Source organism: Misgurnus anguillicaudatus, chromosome 22 (assembly GCF_027580225.2).
Source record: "Misgurnus anguillicaudatus chromosome 22, ASM2758022v2, whole genome shotgun sequence".
NCBI lineage: Eukaryota > Metazoa > Chordata > Actinopteri > Cypriniformes > Cobitidae > Misgurnus > Misgurnus anguillicaudatus.
In genome coordinates, this window is record NC_073358.2 from 3,112,091 (window position 1) to 3,128,278 (window position 16,188).

At 36.2% G+C, this 16,188-nt stretch overlaps 2 protein-coding genes across 2 annotated transcripts; one reads left to right on the top strand and one right to left on the bottom strand.

The window, feature by feature from the left end:
* Positions 1–530: 530 nt before the first annotated feature.
* mapkapk5 (MAPK activated protein kinase 5) lies at positions 531–14,070 on the top strand. The gene is made up of 13 exons (XM_055200379.2): positions 531–1,235; positions 3,459–3,532; positions 5,396–5,471; positions 5,711–5,808; positions 5,888–5,996; positions 6,235–6,324; positions 6,410–6,505; positions 9,189–9,269; positions 9,349–9,657; positions 9,768–9,898; positions 9,986–10,101; positions 11,923–12,027; positions 13,257–14,070. Exons 1-13 carry the CDS (start codon positions 1,200–1,202, stop codon positions 13,349–13,351), a joined length of 1,416 nt encoding a protein of 471 aa, XP_055056354.1. The 5' UTR covers positions 531–1,199; the 3' UTR covers positions 13,352–14,070.
* Positions 14,071–14,136: 66 nt separating this feature from the next.
* mtrfr (mitochondrial translation release factor in rescue) lies at positions 14,137–15,403 on the bottom strand. Its single transcript, XM_055200380.2, has 2 exons — positions 14,956–15,403; positions 14,137–14,500 (listed from the first exon to the last, which is right to left on the bottom strand). The coding sequence occupies exons 1-2, from the start codon at positions 15,208–15,210 to the stop codon at positions 14,279–14,281; spliced, it is 477 nt and encodes a 158-aa protein (XP_055056355.1). The 5' UTR covers positions 15,211–15,403; the 3' UTR covers positions 14,137–14,278.
* Positions 15,404–16,188: the final 785 nt, after the last annotated feature.

Here is a 16,188-nt window from a genome sequence, read left to right on the forward strand (position 1 = left end):
CTTCTTTAGAGTATGGATGGATTTTTTTGGGGGGGTTTAATTAAGAAGCACCATTCACTACCATTTATAAAGCTTGGAACAGCTGGGACATTGTTTTATATAATTTTGATTGTGGTCATCTGAAAGAAAATAATCATATACATCGACGATGGCTTGAGGGTGAGTAAATCATGGGGTAATTTTCATTTTTGTGTAAATTATCTCTTTAAAGGTGACAATTCACGAAAATTTTATTTTTTTTCATGTTAAATTGCTATAATTGGGTGCCCAGTGCCTGCCAGAATTTCTTTGGGTTTCATATTTTATTCTTTGCGACTTTGGATCTTTTATATGCACGAATAGAAAGGCAAAGGAAAACATGAAATTACATCATACAACCTGGACTTTGCATCGCTTTTTGCTTCTAATAAATTATCTATATAATATTTTGAGCTAAAACTTCACCAAAGATTTATTTAACATTTTATAAAGTCTTATGAAATGTTCCCTTTTAAGGATTGCGCTCCTCCTGTCCGTTAGGTGGCGCACGCATTGACTGCGCGAAGCGGCGGACACTAAAGAAGAAGAGTCTTCCTCAGCTCTCATCAAAGCTAACATCTTAGCAAATACACTTAGGATAATGTTAATATTTCCTCTTTTGTGATTTTTACTACACGTTTTCATGCAGAACAGCCCCGCAACATTTGAAGATTAAGAGAGATCCGATACATGTAAATACGAGCGTCGGAAATCTCATGTGCTGTGAAAGCAAGATTCACAGCTAGCATCCAAACAGCCGGCCAGCAATAACTCGTTTTCTCTTATCAGTTTTGTTAATCAGTTCTTAACAGTGGTATAGACCTATTTGCAGCTTGGTTAGTGGCTTGTCTGTTGGTCAGTTTGGGTCTGAAGCACGTATGTAAGATGTTAGTCAAGCACGTATGTTAGCTCTCGTGCTGTAAGATTTGGAGGTTTCGAAAAGCATTACATTTGCTTGGCCTCATAGTATGGAAATAATAGAGTTTTACATGTAATGCCAACTTGGCATTTATTTCAAACGAAGAAAGGCGAGGACTTAAAGTTCATCATGAAAATTGTACTTTGGCAAACATCGTAAGGAGATTCGTGATAACATCACCTGGATCATTACCAGGGTAAAATCTTACATGTGTGAGCCTAACTGAAGTCAAAGGGTGCCGTGAATCTGTCACTGTTACATCATGACCGAGGAGACGGGCGTGGACAGATTCATTAAGGTAAATTATCTTTAACAATATTATACTATCAACTTATATGACAGTTACGACTTCTGTCAGTAACGTAACGTTACACGTTACTACCAAACTACAACTTGAACATATGATGCATTTCGGATAACAGTTGCATGCATACCGCGATATCAACATTACTTTAATACTGCGAAAAGTTATGTATAGACGGTTTACGTAACTTCCGGTAAACTCCACAAAGAATCAATAACAACAAAGTCCTTTTAGAGTCGTTTATTTCTGATAACAAGCTAAATAAACAAAAACTAGATATATCATAGCTAAAATTTATCAAAAACTACAATGAGCTAAGGTTACTGTGTAAAATGTGTACTATATAAGGTTTAGCCACTAGCCAGACCATTAAACAAACAGAGACCGGAAGTGGAGTTCCGTCCAGACAAATAACCGCGACATTGCGCGTGCGTCCGATAAAAAACATCTACAGTCTAAAGTTTTTGGTTGATGCAGCTAGCAGAGAGAAATAATTACTGTGGGTTCACACCAGATGCGAGTTCAACGATTTGCGCAAGTAGATGACATACAAACTCAATGCAAAGACGCGATTAGACGTGTCCCCGTGTAGGGCGATATGACACGATATTGGGCGGCGCGTTTGCTATTTGCCTTAAATGTGTCTTCGCCCAAGTTGAAAATATTCAACTCGAGCAAAAATTCGCATGACACAAAGTTAAATCTCTTTGTTTAACTTTATGTCATGGGAATTTTCCGCGTGAGTTGAATATTTTCAACTTGCGCGTAGGTGCGTTTGAGGCGAATAGCGCGTGTTTTCGCTGCATTTCGCGCCGCTCAATTTGTGTCATTCCCATCCCCCCGTCTGTTCGCGTTTTTGCATTGTTTGTTATATACTCGCGCAAATCGCTGAACTTGCATTTGGTGTGTATGCCCCATAATGTTTGTTGTGTATGTACTAGCATAAGACCGATTGAGTGGCCTTCTTTTCCCAAAAAGAAGGCGAAACATGTATGTTATGTAATTTTTTAACTTTAAGTTGATCATCTTTAAAGCACCAAAAGCATTATTGTGTTTATTGCAATTTCTAGCAAATGATCACACCTTGCAACAATTCTCAATATACCGTGTCGCCTTATGCCAAAGGATAATGATAATCTTGCTATAACAATTGCAGCACCCATTTTAATGCTGTTTACCAAAATTGTGTTCACTTGAAATTAGAAGTGTGTTAGTTATGTTTCACACATTTTAGCTGATAAAATAAAATTTCACATCAATTAATTTGTATTTTTATGAAAATTAAATCATGCAGTTTGCAAAGATAAAAGGACTTTATGTATTGACGCAGGAGCATTGACTTGTGGTTAAGGCTCTGGACGTAACTTAACTTCTGGGCTCTGTTTGTTAAATGGTCTGGCAAGTGGCTAAACCGAACTTTGGACCAAATGCCTCTTTAAAAATAACAAATGTTTTGTTTTCCTAAAGACGAGGGGAGACGGTGATCATGGATTACTGCTAAGTAAAGGGAGGTTTTCAGATCTGTAGTTAAGATTTATATATTATATAGTACACATTTTACACTGTAACATTAGCTATGATATATTAAGGGAAGCTACTTGTTATTTATTTTGCTTGTTATCATAAATAAACTACTCTAAAGGACTTTGTTGTTATTGATTCTAAGTTATGTTTGTTCCACGAAAGCCATTTGTTTATGTTCTTACTGCTGAAACAGTCTATACAATTAATGGTTATAAGTCAATCTATAATTAAAGTCTTGTCAATTGTCATTGTGTTATTGTCATTGTTGCAAAAATCAGGCCACACAATTTACAAACTTAAGCTGCCAGTTAAAGGTATAGTTAATCCAAAAATGAAAATTCTGCCATTATTTACTCGCCCTCATATTGTTCCACACCTGTATACATTTCTTTGTTCTGCTGAACACACATGAAGATATTCTGGAGAATGTTTGTAACAAATGAAATCTGGGGCACCATTGACTTCCATAATATTTTTCCTACTATGAAAGTGGATGGCGCCCCAGATCTGTTTGGTTATTAACATTTTTCAAAATATTTTCATTTGTGTTCAGCAGACTAAAGACATTTTTACAAGTTTGGAACAACTTGAGGGCGAGGAAATGATGACAGAATAAAACATTTTCAGTGAACTATCCCTTTAACAAGATGCCAAGATAGAGTTTCTCATACTCTCTGTTTGTTTTTCTTATAGGAGACATCGATCTTAGATGAGTATAACATCAATTGGACACAAAAGCTGGGCGCTGGCATCAGTGGTCCTGTAAGGTACGGCACTGCGTCCATGATTTTTACTTTTCTAGCCAAAGAAAATCCAAAATCTCATCATTTGCTGACCTTCGTGTTATTTCAAATCTGTATGACTTTCTTCTATGGAAGACGAACGAATATAAAGAATGAGGGTGAGGAAATAATGAGGCCTTTTTTGTGTGACTAACTCAAAACATCTTCTTTTAAAATGCTTTGAAATAACCTTTTGTCGAGTTTTCAGGGTCAGTTTTGGTGAGCTTTTGCAAATATATTAAAGTTGCATTGCGTAACTTTTGGAAGGATCTCTTTACAGAAATGCAATATAATGGGCATAACTATATTATCAGTGGTGTATAAAGACCTTACATAATGAACTGTATTGTTTTTATTACTTTAGAATGAGCCGTTTTTATCTACATAGACCGCAGGTCCCCTTACATAGAGGTTGCTGTCATGTTTCTACAGTAGCCCTTAATGGACAAACTGCTCTTTAGAGTGTGTTTTGTCACTACATTGTCTCAGACGATGCAGTATTTGTCCTGTGGCGGCTACCGTAGCTTCTCTATGCTTTTTGAAAGAGTAGCGAGCTGTGGACTGAGTCGTAGGTTGCAATTCACAGTCTCACCACTAGATGCTGTTGAAAATCCACACACTGGACCTTTAAAAATGAATATTAACTCTTTCCCATCATTGACGATTAAGAGAAAATGCTTCCCTGACAATGACGAGTTTTTACTGCAATCCATGTTTCCGCTATTGTCCACCCGGTGGCACTCTTACCTAATTTATAAAACCCAGAAGCAATGATGGTCAAACAGTTCATACTCTGTGTATGTTTTGATCATCGCTTTGAATAGTATTTCTATCAAAAGTAATTCACAAAAATCCAATTATCTCAGCCTTTTGCTCAAAATTTGGTATTTTTGAAGAAACCTACCTATATTTGAGAGGTGATAAAAGTTTTTGTTGTTGTTGTTTGTTTGAAAGCAAAGTGTCTGTTCTTTGTTTTGATATATTGTATGTTTATATATTTAAAGAAGAACCTTTTCTGGAATCCATTAAATTTTTGTGAAAATCATAAAAAATGCTGATGCTGGATGGCAACTTTAAAAAAAAACTGACGGGGAAAGAGCTACCACAGGAGACGAGCTATGTACAGTGTTGTGCGAAAGTTTGTGAACCTTCTGGAGTTTTTTATATTTGGGTCAGTGACAAAAACCGACAAGGAATGAGAAAGAATACATTTTTGATTCACCTTGATTCCATGTAAGCGTAATCATAAAAAAATAATTTTATTAGTTATTTTTTCTTAATGCAAATTTTTATGCGTTTTTGTCATTTGTCCTGGCATATGCTGAAAACAGCTCTGTTTTCTAAATAATCTTTGATAAATGATGTAAAAATGTATGCAAAAATATTTTTCCACATTTTTAATGAATATATTTATATTTTAATAAAAAAAAAAAATACTAGTTACACCAATTGACACAGACCGGTTGCACCACATTGACATTTTTGCAATCATCCCCCAAATATTCTTTCAAAATTAAATAAAACCAGAAATTTTAGACTTGGTCCTCAAAAAAGAGAATGTATGCACGTAATTTGCAAATTAATTTTGAAATGTTAACCCTTTTACATTTAATTTGTCCATGCGGACACAAAATAAATGCATAAATATGACCTGTGACATACAGTGCATTACAAGATATACATTTTTATCAGTAAGTCGCTTTACATAAATGCATCTGGCAGATTGCTTTTATTTAATGTAATCAGATTTTCCTAAATATAGACAGAAAGAAACTAATTATACTGTACAAATGAGACCAAAATATTGTACTTGGCTATTTAGTGTATTGTTTATGTTTTTTTCTGTAGGGTTTGTGTGAAGAAATCAACACAAGAACGATTTGCCCTTAAGATCTTGATCGACAGATCTAAAGCTCGTAATGAGGTAGTGTGCACCAGATTTACTGTCTTTCATTTGGTGTCAATGGTTAAGAATTGTTCCTCAACAACCTTTAACCTCTAGTGGTTAAAGCATAAACCTGCAGGTTACCTGTGCTTGTGGTAAATACTTATTCTGCACACGTTTAATTTCCAACAAAAAAGAATCTTGCGTAGTACAGGTTTAAGAAGTCAGACTTTATAAAATGTCTCTTGATCCAGGTTTCAATTGTTTTTTTTTTGCAGGTGAGACTTCATATGATGTGTGCCTGTCACACCAACATTGTTAGGATTATAGAGGTGTATGCCAACAGTGTACAGTTTCCACATGAATCCAGTCCAAGGTAGCGGTTCACAGTGTTGTCTATACCTCATAAACAACGCACATAAAACATATAAAGACTTTTATTTGTTCCGCGATAGGGCGAGATTATTGATAGTTATGGAGATGATGGAGGGTGGTGAGCTGTTTCACAGAATCAGTCAACACAAACACTTTACAGAGAAGATGGCCAGCCAGGTCACTAAACAGGTACAGCGTTACACGGGTTCATCGCCCTGGAGAAGATCTGTAGAGTTTAACACAAGACTAATAATTCACTGTATGTTAAAGTATGGACTAAATCAAGAGTTGCATGGTGATGTTTTTGTTTCAAGAATTTTTAGGAGCAATTTATACATTAAATGCATGTTTATTACAGAAAACATATTATTAAAATTGACCTGAAATCAGTTCATGTGTTATGATTAATCCTCTGTCATTTTTACAGATAAGTCTTGCTTTGCAACACTGTCATTCATTAAATATTGCACATCGAGACCTGAAGCCGGAGAACCTGCTCTTCAAGGATAATTCACTGGTGAGATCTGACACATATATTTTGTGTTATTGTATTTTTTTGTAAATGTTTTTTTAACGTACTTTTTGTGTGTCTGTCCCATTAGGATGCCCCTGTTAAACTGTGTGATTTTGGTTTCGCTAAAATCGATCAGGGTGATTTAATGACCCCACAGTTCACTCCTTACTATGTAGCACCTCAGGTAAGACCTAACACAAATAGTTCTGTAAATCATAAGGAAAATTTCACAGATGAGATCATATAAAGGGTTGCAAAAATCTGTGAATTTTCAACGCTGGAAACTTTCAATGGGAATTAATGGGAATATTTGGGAATTAACAGAAATATATGGGAACTTAAATGAAGTTTAAAGCTCACATAACACGCGCTGTTTCTGCATTTCTGATGTTAATCTGGAGTACCTATAGAGTAGTATGACATCCTTTATATCTCTGAAGAGTCTTTAGTTTAATCAGATTTATAAAAGAAAGATTAGCTTGACCAAATCTTTCTGATAACGCACAAAAAAATGAAGAAGGAGGAGTTACTACTGCGGGAAGAGTCATGCAAAACTATACAACACTGTTTAACTTATGATTCACTACATGTTTGTGCCATTTATATAATATGCATGTGACAGAAGTCTTACTCACCGCATGCAACTCATGACCCGGTTGGGAAAATCCAGCGCATTAAACACACACACAAAACTCCGCTGCTACCCCAGATAAACAAACTATATCCATTGTTTCCATAAGGCTGACTTTTATTCTCCTTACATCCAAAAACACACTTCTTCTTTCGTGCCATTGTTGAGTTTTGAAATTAAACAAAGCTGTCGCGTGATATGATGTTTGCAAGTTCTAGTGTCTCCCGCTGATTGACGGGTGGGCGGGGTTTTTCGGGGGAAGTGGCCATAAAAAGAAGTGATACGTATAGAAACCCCTGAAACGTCAGCTGGACCCGTAGTCGAAAAAAACTTTCCGGAAGTTGTACGAACTCTGGCGAAGTGCATTCGGCACAGAAATACTCTGTAACGCGCCCGACTGCTATTTTGACACTTTGCCTACATTTAGCATAAGGAAACAACTCTATAACTGTGTTAATAAGTCAGAAATACCATTGAACCACCCCTTTAACAAAATCTTGCAGCATACATTTTTCAAAATTTAATGCAATTTCAGTTGAATTTCTACCCTGCACATACACATAGCACACTGCTTACTGAAGGCCCATTGAGGCCACGCCCCCTGCATGTACTTGCATTTTTCCATAACATGCATAGATCATTTCTTCAATCCTGCACACATAATAATGTCAAAATCTTTGTTTCCAAAACATTCCCATAAATTCCTGGTAAGTTTACAATTTGAAAGATTTCCAAAGTTCCCCAGATTAAGTTCCCATAGAAAGTTTCCAGAAATTTACCAGAAACGTTTCGACCTTTGCAACCCGAATCAGATATAATGTTTATTCTTGTGCAGTTTTAGGGGTACAAAGCCTAAAAGACGCGAATGCCTTAAGGGCAGCCCATTGAAGCATATGTATGACAGTTATGATATCCGCGAGCGTTATTCAAATCGACTGGAAACCACCATAGAAAGTTTCTAAACAAAAACTTCTATTGACATCAGGTTAAAATTCCATTCAGAAATGGCAGAAAATTGCACAAAAAAACTTAGTTACAATCGTTTTAGACATAAATTGTTGTAACTCTGCAACGAAACTAGATCTTTTTTCACCAGATGATGTGCCTGCACCACTAGTTAGCCTGTGACTTCAAGCAAGTCCTATGATTATAATGTTTCTATGCTAAACTTAAGGATATAGTTTATAGAAACTAGCTAGATGTAATCATCGTCATGAACTGAGGTTGCATGCACAATTTCGTCATAGTGCCATGTAGTGGTCTTGAGATAGGAAAATGGTTATTTTTGCCTAAATTCGCCATGAAACGGAAGTAGCAATTGCCTTATTTTCCCCATGATGACGTATATGCAAGAGAAACCGGCTTATGAAATGAAATAAGGCAAATCTGGATTTAAATTTGTCCATGGAGATCTGATTGGATCGATTGAAGTTGGGACGTGTTGCTAATTGCTAATGGCAGCGATCTTCTCGTGGACTCCGCCCACCTGCCATACCATGTGGCCGGAAGTAAAGAGAGATCAGTTTGAGGAGGGGAGGAGACTTGCGATTTTGATTATGAAAAGATTATGAGGGCAAATTAATTAAAAAAAAATGAAGTTCACAGATTTGTCATTTGTAAAAAATACCACAATATTCCAAAACAAATGAGTTTTTCATTATATTTTCATGGCGACTTTAAAACTACTGGAAAATTGCATCTAAAATCATGAGTCATCATGGATTTATTCCTTTCATGGCTTGGAGTATAATCATTGGTGGATGCCAATTCCATCCCTAGCAACCAATGAGAATACCCTAGCAACCGTTTGCAAGAGCTATATCTCTGCATCAGAACATTGTAGAGACATGGGGTTGGGCTCTTTTGACTCATTAACACTATTGTAACATTTTGTACTGCAAGCATCACTCACATTTTCAGTCAGTGTTCTAGTTGTCCACACTCCTTGAGAAGGGAGGGAGAGATTTCACTGAATAAGACAGCTTTTTTGTATTCTTTCGTCTGAAATGATGAGGTTTTCCTACGTTCTTTAAAATGCTCATCCAAACTCAACTTTATTTCCTTTTGTGCCCTTGTTTGGCTTGACCATGGTATTGCTGCTTGCAGATATATTTTAATATATTATCATTTCAAAATATATATTTTTTTAAATTGTGGTTTCCAGGTGAAATCAGCTACCTTCAAAAACAAAATATTAAACTTCATGGCTGAATGTTGCACTGATCTTCTTCAACAGGTGCTGGAGGCACAGAGACGTCACCAAAAAGAAAAGTCTGGAATCATTCCCACGTCGCCCACCCCTTACACCTACAACAAGGTATACATTATTACAAATTATAAACACATTTAAGCCATAACTTTCAGGAACCTGTTTGACCCTTCATGCTTCTGTTTAGAGCTGTGACCTGTGGTCTCTGGGTGTGATTATTTATGTCATGCTGTGCGGATATCCTCCGTTTTACTCCAAACACCACAGTCGCACCATCCCTAAAGACATGCGCAAGAAAATCATGACCGCCAGCTTCGACTTCCCCGAGGAGGAATGGAGCCAGATATCCGAAATGGCCAAAGACATCGTCCGCAAGCTACTGAAAGTAAAGCCAGAGGAGAGGTTGACCATAGAAGAAGTGATCACTCATCCGTGGCTTAACTGCACTGAAGCGTTGGACAACGTGCTTCCCTCCGCTCAGATGATGATGGATAAGGTGAGATCCAAAAAACTGCAACTAATGGCAACGACCGTCACACATTCACGAAATAGTGTGCTTTTTTCCTTTCCCGTGACAGTCCTATGATGGTTGTTTTATATCTTCAGGCTGTTGTAGCTGGTATCCAGCAGGCACACGCAGAGCAACTGGCCAACATGAGGATACAGGACCAGAATCTCAGCCTGAAGCCGCTCAACTCCGTCAACAATCCCATCCTGAGGAAGAGAAAGCTGCTCGGGTGAGTGTTTGTGTACCTTGTAATATCCACTGGGGTGGGGAACGTGAACAGATGCAGTAAATATATGAGATTGTCTGACCCCTGCAGAACCAAACCCAGTGATGAACCCTTCATCAGTGATCCAGAGAACGAGCCTGAAGACACGAATGTGGCTCTGGAGAAACTGAGAGATGTTATAGCTCAATGCATACTGCCACAGGCCGGTATGTATATCTGTCTCTTCTGTAAAGCCATTTTCACACAGAGATTACAGAAAATGCACCCAGGATTTGTCCGGGACCGTTTGATTTTTGGTCTATTCACGCTATCAATGATTTTCTGGAATCTGTGCATGCATTCACACACATACTGTTAAGATACCGCAAAGACACATGATGTATTTAAAGTCCTGCACTTGGTAGGTTTTTTCCACAGCGTCTGAAGTTTGCTAATTATCCGTATTATGAAAATCTCATGTTTACGTGCTATAATTGGGTCATCAGTGCTTCTATCAAACTAGAAAATGTGAAAAAGATCAACCAAGTAACTTTGTTTTGGTAAAGCATTCTCTGCAAACATAGCTAATTGAAATTTGGCTCCGCTTGTGATGTCAAAAGGGGATAATAACGCCCCTTAATCTGCACAATCCAACCACGGCACTACCATTTAGTGCAGATATCAGCTCATTTGCATTTTAAAGGACACACACAAAAACGAAAGATTTTTGCGTTCACCTACAAAGTGGCAATTTACATGATATTATAAATTATCTATATGATATTTTGAGCTAAAACTTCACATATGTACGCTGGGGACACCAAAAATGTATTCGACATTTAAAAAAAAGTCTAAATGTCCCCTTTAAATCAAGATGCGTTGTCTTGATGAGCAAAATGATCTAAGGAAAAAAATGTTTTTAGACAAAGAATATGTGGTTAAAACAACAAATCTGCCAATTCAAGAAAAGAGTTTTTTGCTTGTTTAAAGCACAAATTCACTTAATTTATATATTTTTTGTCTAAAAACTACACTTATTTTCTTGGGTAATTTTGCTCATCAAGAAAATGCATCTTAATTTAAGAATTTTTGATATTTGTACTGAAAACAAGACAAAGTACGTAAACACACCCCCACCGCTTGGGAGCAGAAAATGCAACCTATTTTTCCAAGATTTTGATAACCTATTTTATTTCTTTGACGTTTTTCCATCATTCAAATTTGGCTGGATGGTTAATAAAAACTTTTTTGTCACAAACCAAAAACACATTTAATATCTGACTTTACAGGGACTTTAAGAGCCAGCAATAAACACAGTATACAGACCTATGTTTACAAGAATTTGTTAACCAGGTTAAAAAAAAAACTAATTGAGATGAAAATCTCTTTAACAAGAGTGACCTGGCCAAGAAAAGCAGCAACAAATTACAAAAAATATACAACAGATCATAAAACACTCAAAATCACAACAATTTACCAAATGATAAAATACATAATTTGTTAATAGTTGTTTAAAGTCTTTAATGATGTAAACGTGGTAAGCTTAAAGATATTCTGCAGGTTATTCCAAGAGGAGGCAACGTTTATATAAAACGTTTTCCCTGTCTCGATGCGAACTTTGATACAACAAATGACTTGAACGAAGTTTGTAGCATTTGTTTGAATTTGAAAAGTTAAGAGACAAGTAATGTGGGGTCAGACCGCAATAGCTAATGAAAACATAAATATAAAGAAAATATACACGTAAAGTTGGATTATTTCTGCAGATCTACACAAAACTAAAAAATCTCCTATTCTGCATATAATCCTTCAGACATTGTTGCACTTGATAATTTTTGTCATGTATCATTTTAATACAGTCAGATTCAAATACACATCAATAGGTACTTTTATACAGACTTTTAAGTCACACCCATCATGACTGATTTTTATAAGAAAAAGTTCTCCCAAATCATCATTTACAGTTTTTCATGTCTCAAAAACCACTGCGCTGTCTTTGAACGGCATGTTGTTATACTTCATCACAAACAGTATTATTTTTGTTCCAGGTGACAATGAAAATGAGAAACTAAGTGAAGTTATGCATGAAGCTTGGCGTTTCAATCGAGACTGCAAGCTTTTGAGAGATGGATTGCAAGGGTTAAGTTGGGATGGTAAGTTATTTTGTACTTTATTAGTCTAATATTAAAAGTGTTCTCACCATAAAAAAATGTGTTATTAACCACCCAGCCAAATTTGAATGCTAAAAAATCTGGCAAATGAATAAAATAAGTTATTAAAATCTTGGAGAAAAAGGCAGGATTCTCTTCTCTCAAATGCTGGGGGCGTGTCCTGTCAGAGCTGAAACCACGCCCACCGTGGGAAAGCCGCCATCTTTCTCAACTTTCAAATACTGCTACAACCTGAATGGATGCTTACGATTGTATTAGGGGCGGGGCCATGCTCAGTGGTATTTAAAAGGCTAGAAGGGATAGAGCAATGGACAAAATCTCATGAAATCTCACCAGTTGACTGCTGTTTTTATCCTAATATATAACACCGAAATTTTACCCTAAACCCAAAATTTCACGGGATTTAGGCCGTAGCGGTTCTGGCTAGATAGGATACAGCTGTTTTTCATCCTAATCCTACCCCCAAACCTATACTCAACGTCTCGCGAGACTTGTCCGTAGCTGTACCCCTTCTAGCCCGAATCTATCTGAAAGTTGAGAGAGACGGCAGCTTTTTCACGCCCAAATTGACCTTTTTAGATTTTATTTTAAGTCCAAGAACTTATTTTATTTACTTTGTGTTTATTATGATTCAAATTTGGCTGGGTGGTTTTTCTGTGGTGTGACAAACTAAAAACACATTTAATATTGGACTTTACACAGGCTTTAAAGGTATTGTGGAGGATTTTCTATTTCCGGGTGGATCATCAAGACTATTGGTCCTCCTAGTTGTCAATCAGGAGTGTTGCGCAATTGCATTTTTTTTTAAAAGTGGAGAAGGCGGTCTTTTTCTAAAATTTGAGAAAATCCTCCGCTACACCTTTAAAGTTTTCTTAAAACAATGCCAGGGTCTTTTAAATATTAAAAACAACTTTGTGACGTAAACCAGACATTATTTCCATAATTTATTCAAAATCAAATGTCTTATGCTGCGTACACACCAAACGCGAAGCATCATGTTTCTCGCTCTAGAGTACTCATGGGATTTAACTGTCGTGCGAAATTTTCGCTTGAGTTGAATATTTTTACGTTTTTGCGGCAATCGCACCATCCAATTCGCAAATCCACTCGCGCAAATCATTGAGTTTGCGTTTTGTGTGTACGCCCCATTAGGCCATAATTTTTTTGGGATGGTCCATAATGACACCAGAATCTCTCTTTTTTTTTTACAGGTAGGACCTTTTTGGACAAAGTAGATCGCTTAAAATTGGCTGAAATTGTAAAACAGGCCATTGAAGAAAAGACAAATTTACAGGACTCCCAATAGCAACTTCTTTTGTACTGTTTCATATAATTGTCATTAGGTAATGACTTGGAAAAAGTCTTTTTGTATCAAATCAATCGCAGGTCTTTTTCCATGGTCCTGCTGTAGTCCGTTGTATATCTGTAGGAGAAGCCGAGGGGTTGTTGGTACAATTTGTTTTCACTACAAACTGCAGTAAAGAAATGTGTTTTGAAAAAACACAGCAGTTTTATTTATAAAAACCAGAAGGAAATGATCAGTTTTTAATTGCTCAAATGTGGTGGGCATTAACAAAATGCCGTAATGCTTCGTTTGAAGGCCACTTCAGAGCGAAATGACAACTTCTCAAGGAATCAATTGAAGTTGTCAGGATGCTCACTAGAAGCTTTCTTGTGGAAATTATGGACAATTACTTACGGATGAGACCCAATCTCGGAGTCGCCGTGAATGATGTGATGGGAAAAGGATGTATCGGCTCTGCTTAATCCATGGCTTTTATCATTGTTGGGTTTTATTTTCATATCGCAATCACTGGAATTCAGTCCATTCAATCATTTCATTTTCAAACCTTCATGCATCGAACCACAGATCTTTGATTTAAAGAATGTAGTTATGCATGTCAGTGCTGAACAATGCAATGTTGAATACATTTCACATCTCGAAGATTTTGCTTTATTGATGCACACGATTACATTGTGTAAAAAACATGACCTCAAAATAAACGCAATTTTGGATCATTTGCACATCTGTGTCTTCCAACATGACATGAGATGTTTACGTTGGTATCCAGAGAAAGACACACGTGTGTATGTGTTGATCAATCAGGTGTTTATTAATGATAATAAATAAAATGTACATTTCTTTATCATTTACAGGTTGTATTGTTTTGCTAGTTGTGTAATGGCACGTTTAAATTAATGGGTCTGGATGTTATAATATTATTATTATATCTCAGCACTTTTTATCTCCATCTGTGTTAAGGATCTCTTTGAATCGTCTTTTTCTTTCAATATTTTCATTCACTTTTCTCCGTTTTTCTCGTTTTTCCTGTATGGATTCCCGCTTTCTTCTCAGCAGTTCGCTTTCCTCACCGTTATATTCAACCTCAAGTTTCCCGCGTAAAATCTCTCGAGCCAGTTTCCTGTTATGCGTCACCGATCTGGTTTGGTGACACTGCAGGGGGAAAAAAATCAGAAACAAACAAAAAAATGTGTTCACTGCATGTAGCTTTTTTCAATGCAAATTCAGAAATGTCAAATATGAAATGCAACTTCTGTATTACATAAGTTATATATATACACAAAGCATATATTACATAAAATGTATTAACAATACATCCAAAGTCATCTGAACAAATGGAAGAGAAGAGGAAAAAGGAACAAAAAACAGTAACAGAATTTTTTTTTTCAAAACAATTATTAATTAAGGTACACGAAAGAGTTAACTGGATGTAGCGCTGTGCATGTCAATCGGCTTATGACGTCAAAGAATCGCGAGAGAATTGCTCCTGCGGGACTTTCACGTTATACGCCGACGGTCTGCGCAGCACTATGTAAAGTGGAACACTACTAAATCCAACCGTATCGGATTACACTAAATTTAATTAAAATGATTCTAGGTCAGCTCACCTTCACAACTATGCCCGTGGGGATGTGTTTGAGCACCACACAGTTGCTGGTTTTGTTGGTGGCTTGTCCTCCGGGTCCTGATCCCCTGACGAACTGTTCTTCCAGATCTTCCTCGTTCACTTCAGGAAGATCTATCAAATCCTTTTTACCAGCAACTAAAACAAACGGCCATCTCAAAAACCGCCTGTGCCATGACAGAGAAATCCCGCTAATGTCTCTCAAAAACCTAAGATTAAGGAAAAGCATCGAAGACATCTTCCAGAGTTTATTCAAGTCCCACTGAAGGTCTCGGACGAAGGTCTGTTGTATTATACATACATATTGTATTGTACGTGTATCTTATGTGTACATACTGAGATCAGACGACGTGACATTCATCGTGAGAAGTTTTTTTACTGTCAACATTTCATGCACACTTCATGCCTTTCTTCTTCTATTTTATTATGTTTAGACAACTCAGTCACTGCATGTGTGCGTACCGCCACCTGCTGGCCCTTACAACAATTTACTGTGTGATCTTTGGGTTAAGACATTTGTAACTGCAGATTTAGAATTACATTATTTAGCTAACACAAACTAACAATAAACAATATATTTGAATGTGTATTTACTAATGTTAACAGATTCTACTGTTGATTTTATTGTCAGGCCTTTTATTAAATGTAAAAAAATGAAAACGAATAAAAGGTGTAGGCGTGTATTGTTTGTTATTTGTTCATTGACTGCAAAAAATGACTTTCTTACCAATATTTTTGTTTTTAGTACAAATATAAAAAAATCTTAAATGAAGATGCTATTTTTTTGATGAGCAAACTGACCTAAGAAAATAAGGTATTTTAAAACTATCATATTTAAGTGTATTTGTGCTTAAAACAAGCTAAATAATTTGCCAATGGGATTTTTTATCTTGCATTAAGTGTTTAATAAAAAGCAAACTTATTTCAAGATTTTGTTGTCTTACCCCATTGGCAGATTGTTTTGTACCAAGGAGGAATAGGGCCAAGCTAACATAAAAAAATCTGAGATTAAGTCATTATAATGCAAGGTTTTTAAAAATAAGCAAAATTACAAGAATAAAGTCTTAATATAATGAGAATAAAGTCAATATAACGAGAATAAAGACAAAATATTAAGATAACAAAGTCATAATATTTAGAGAATAAAGTCAATATAACGAGAATAAAGTCATTATAATAAAAAAAAATAAAGTCAATATAACAAAAATAAAGTCAA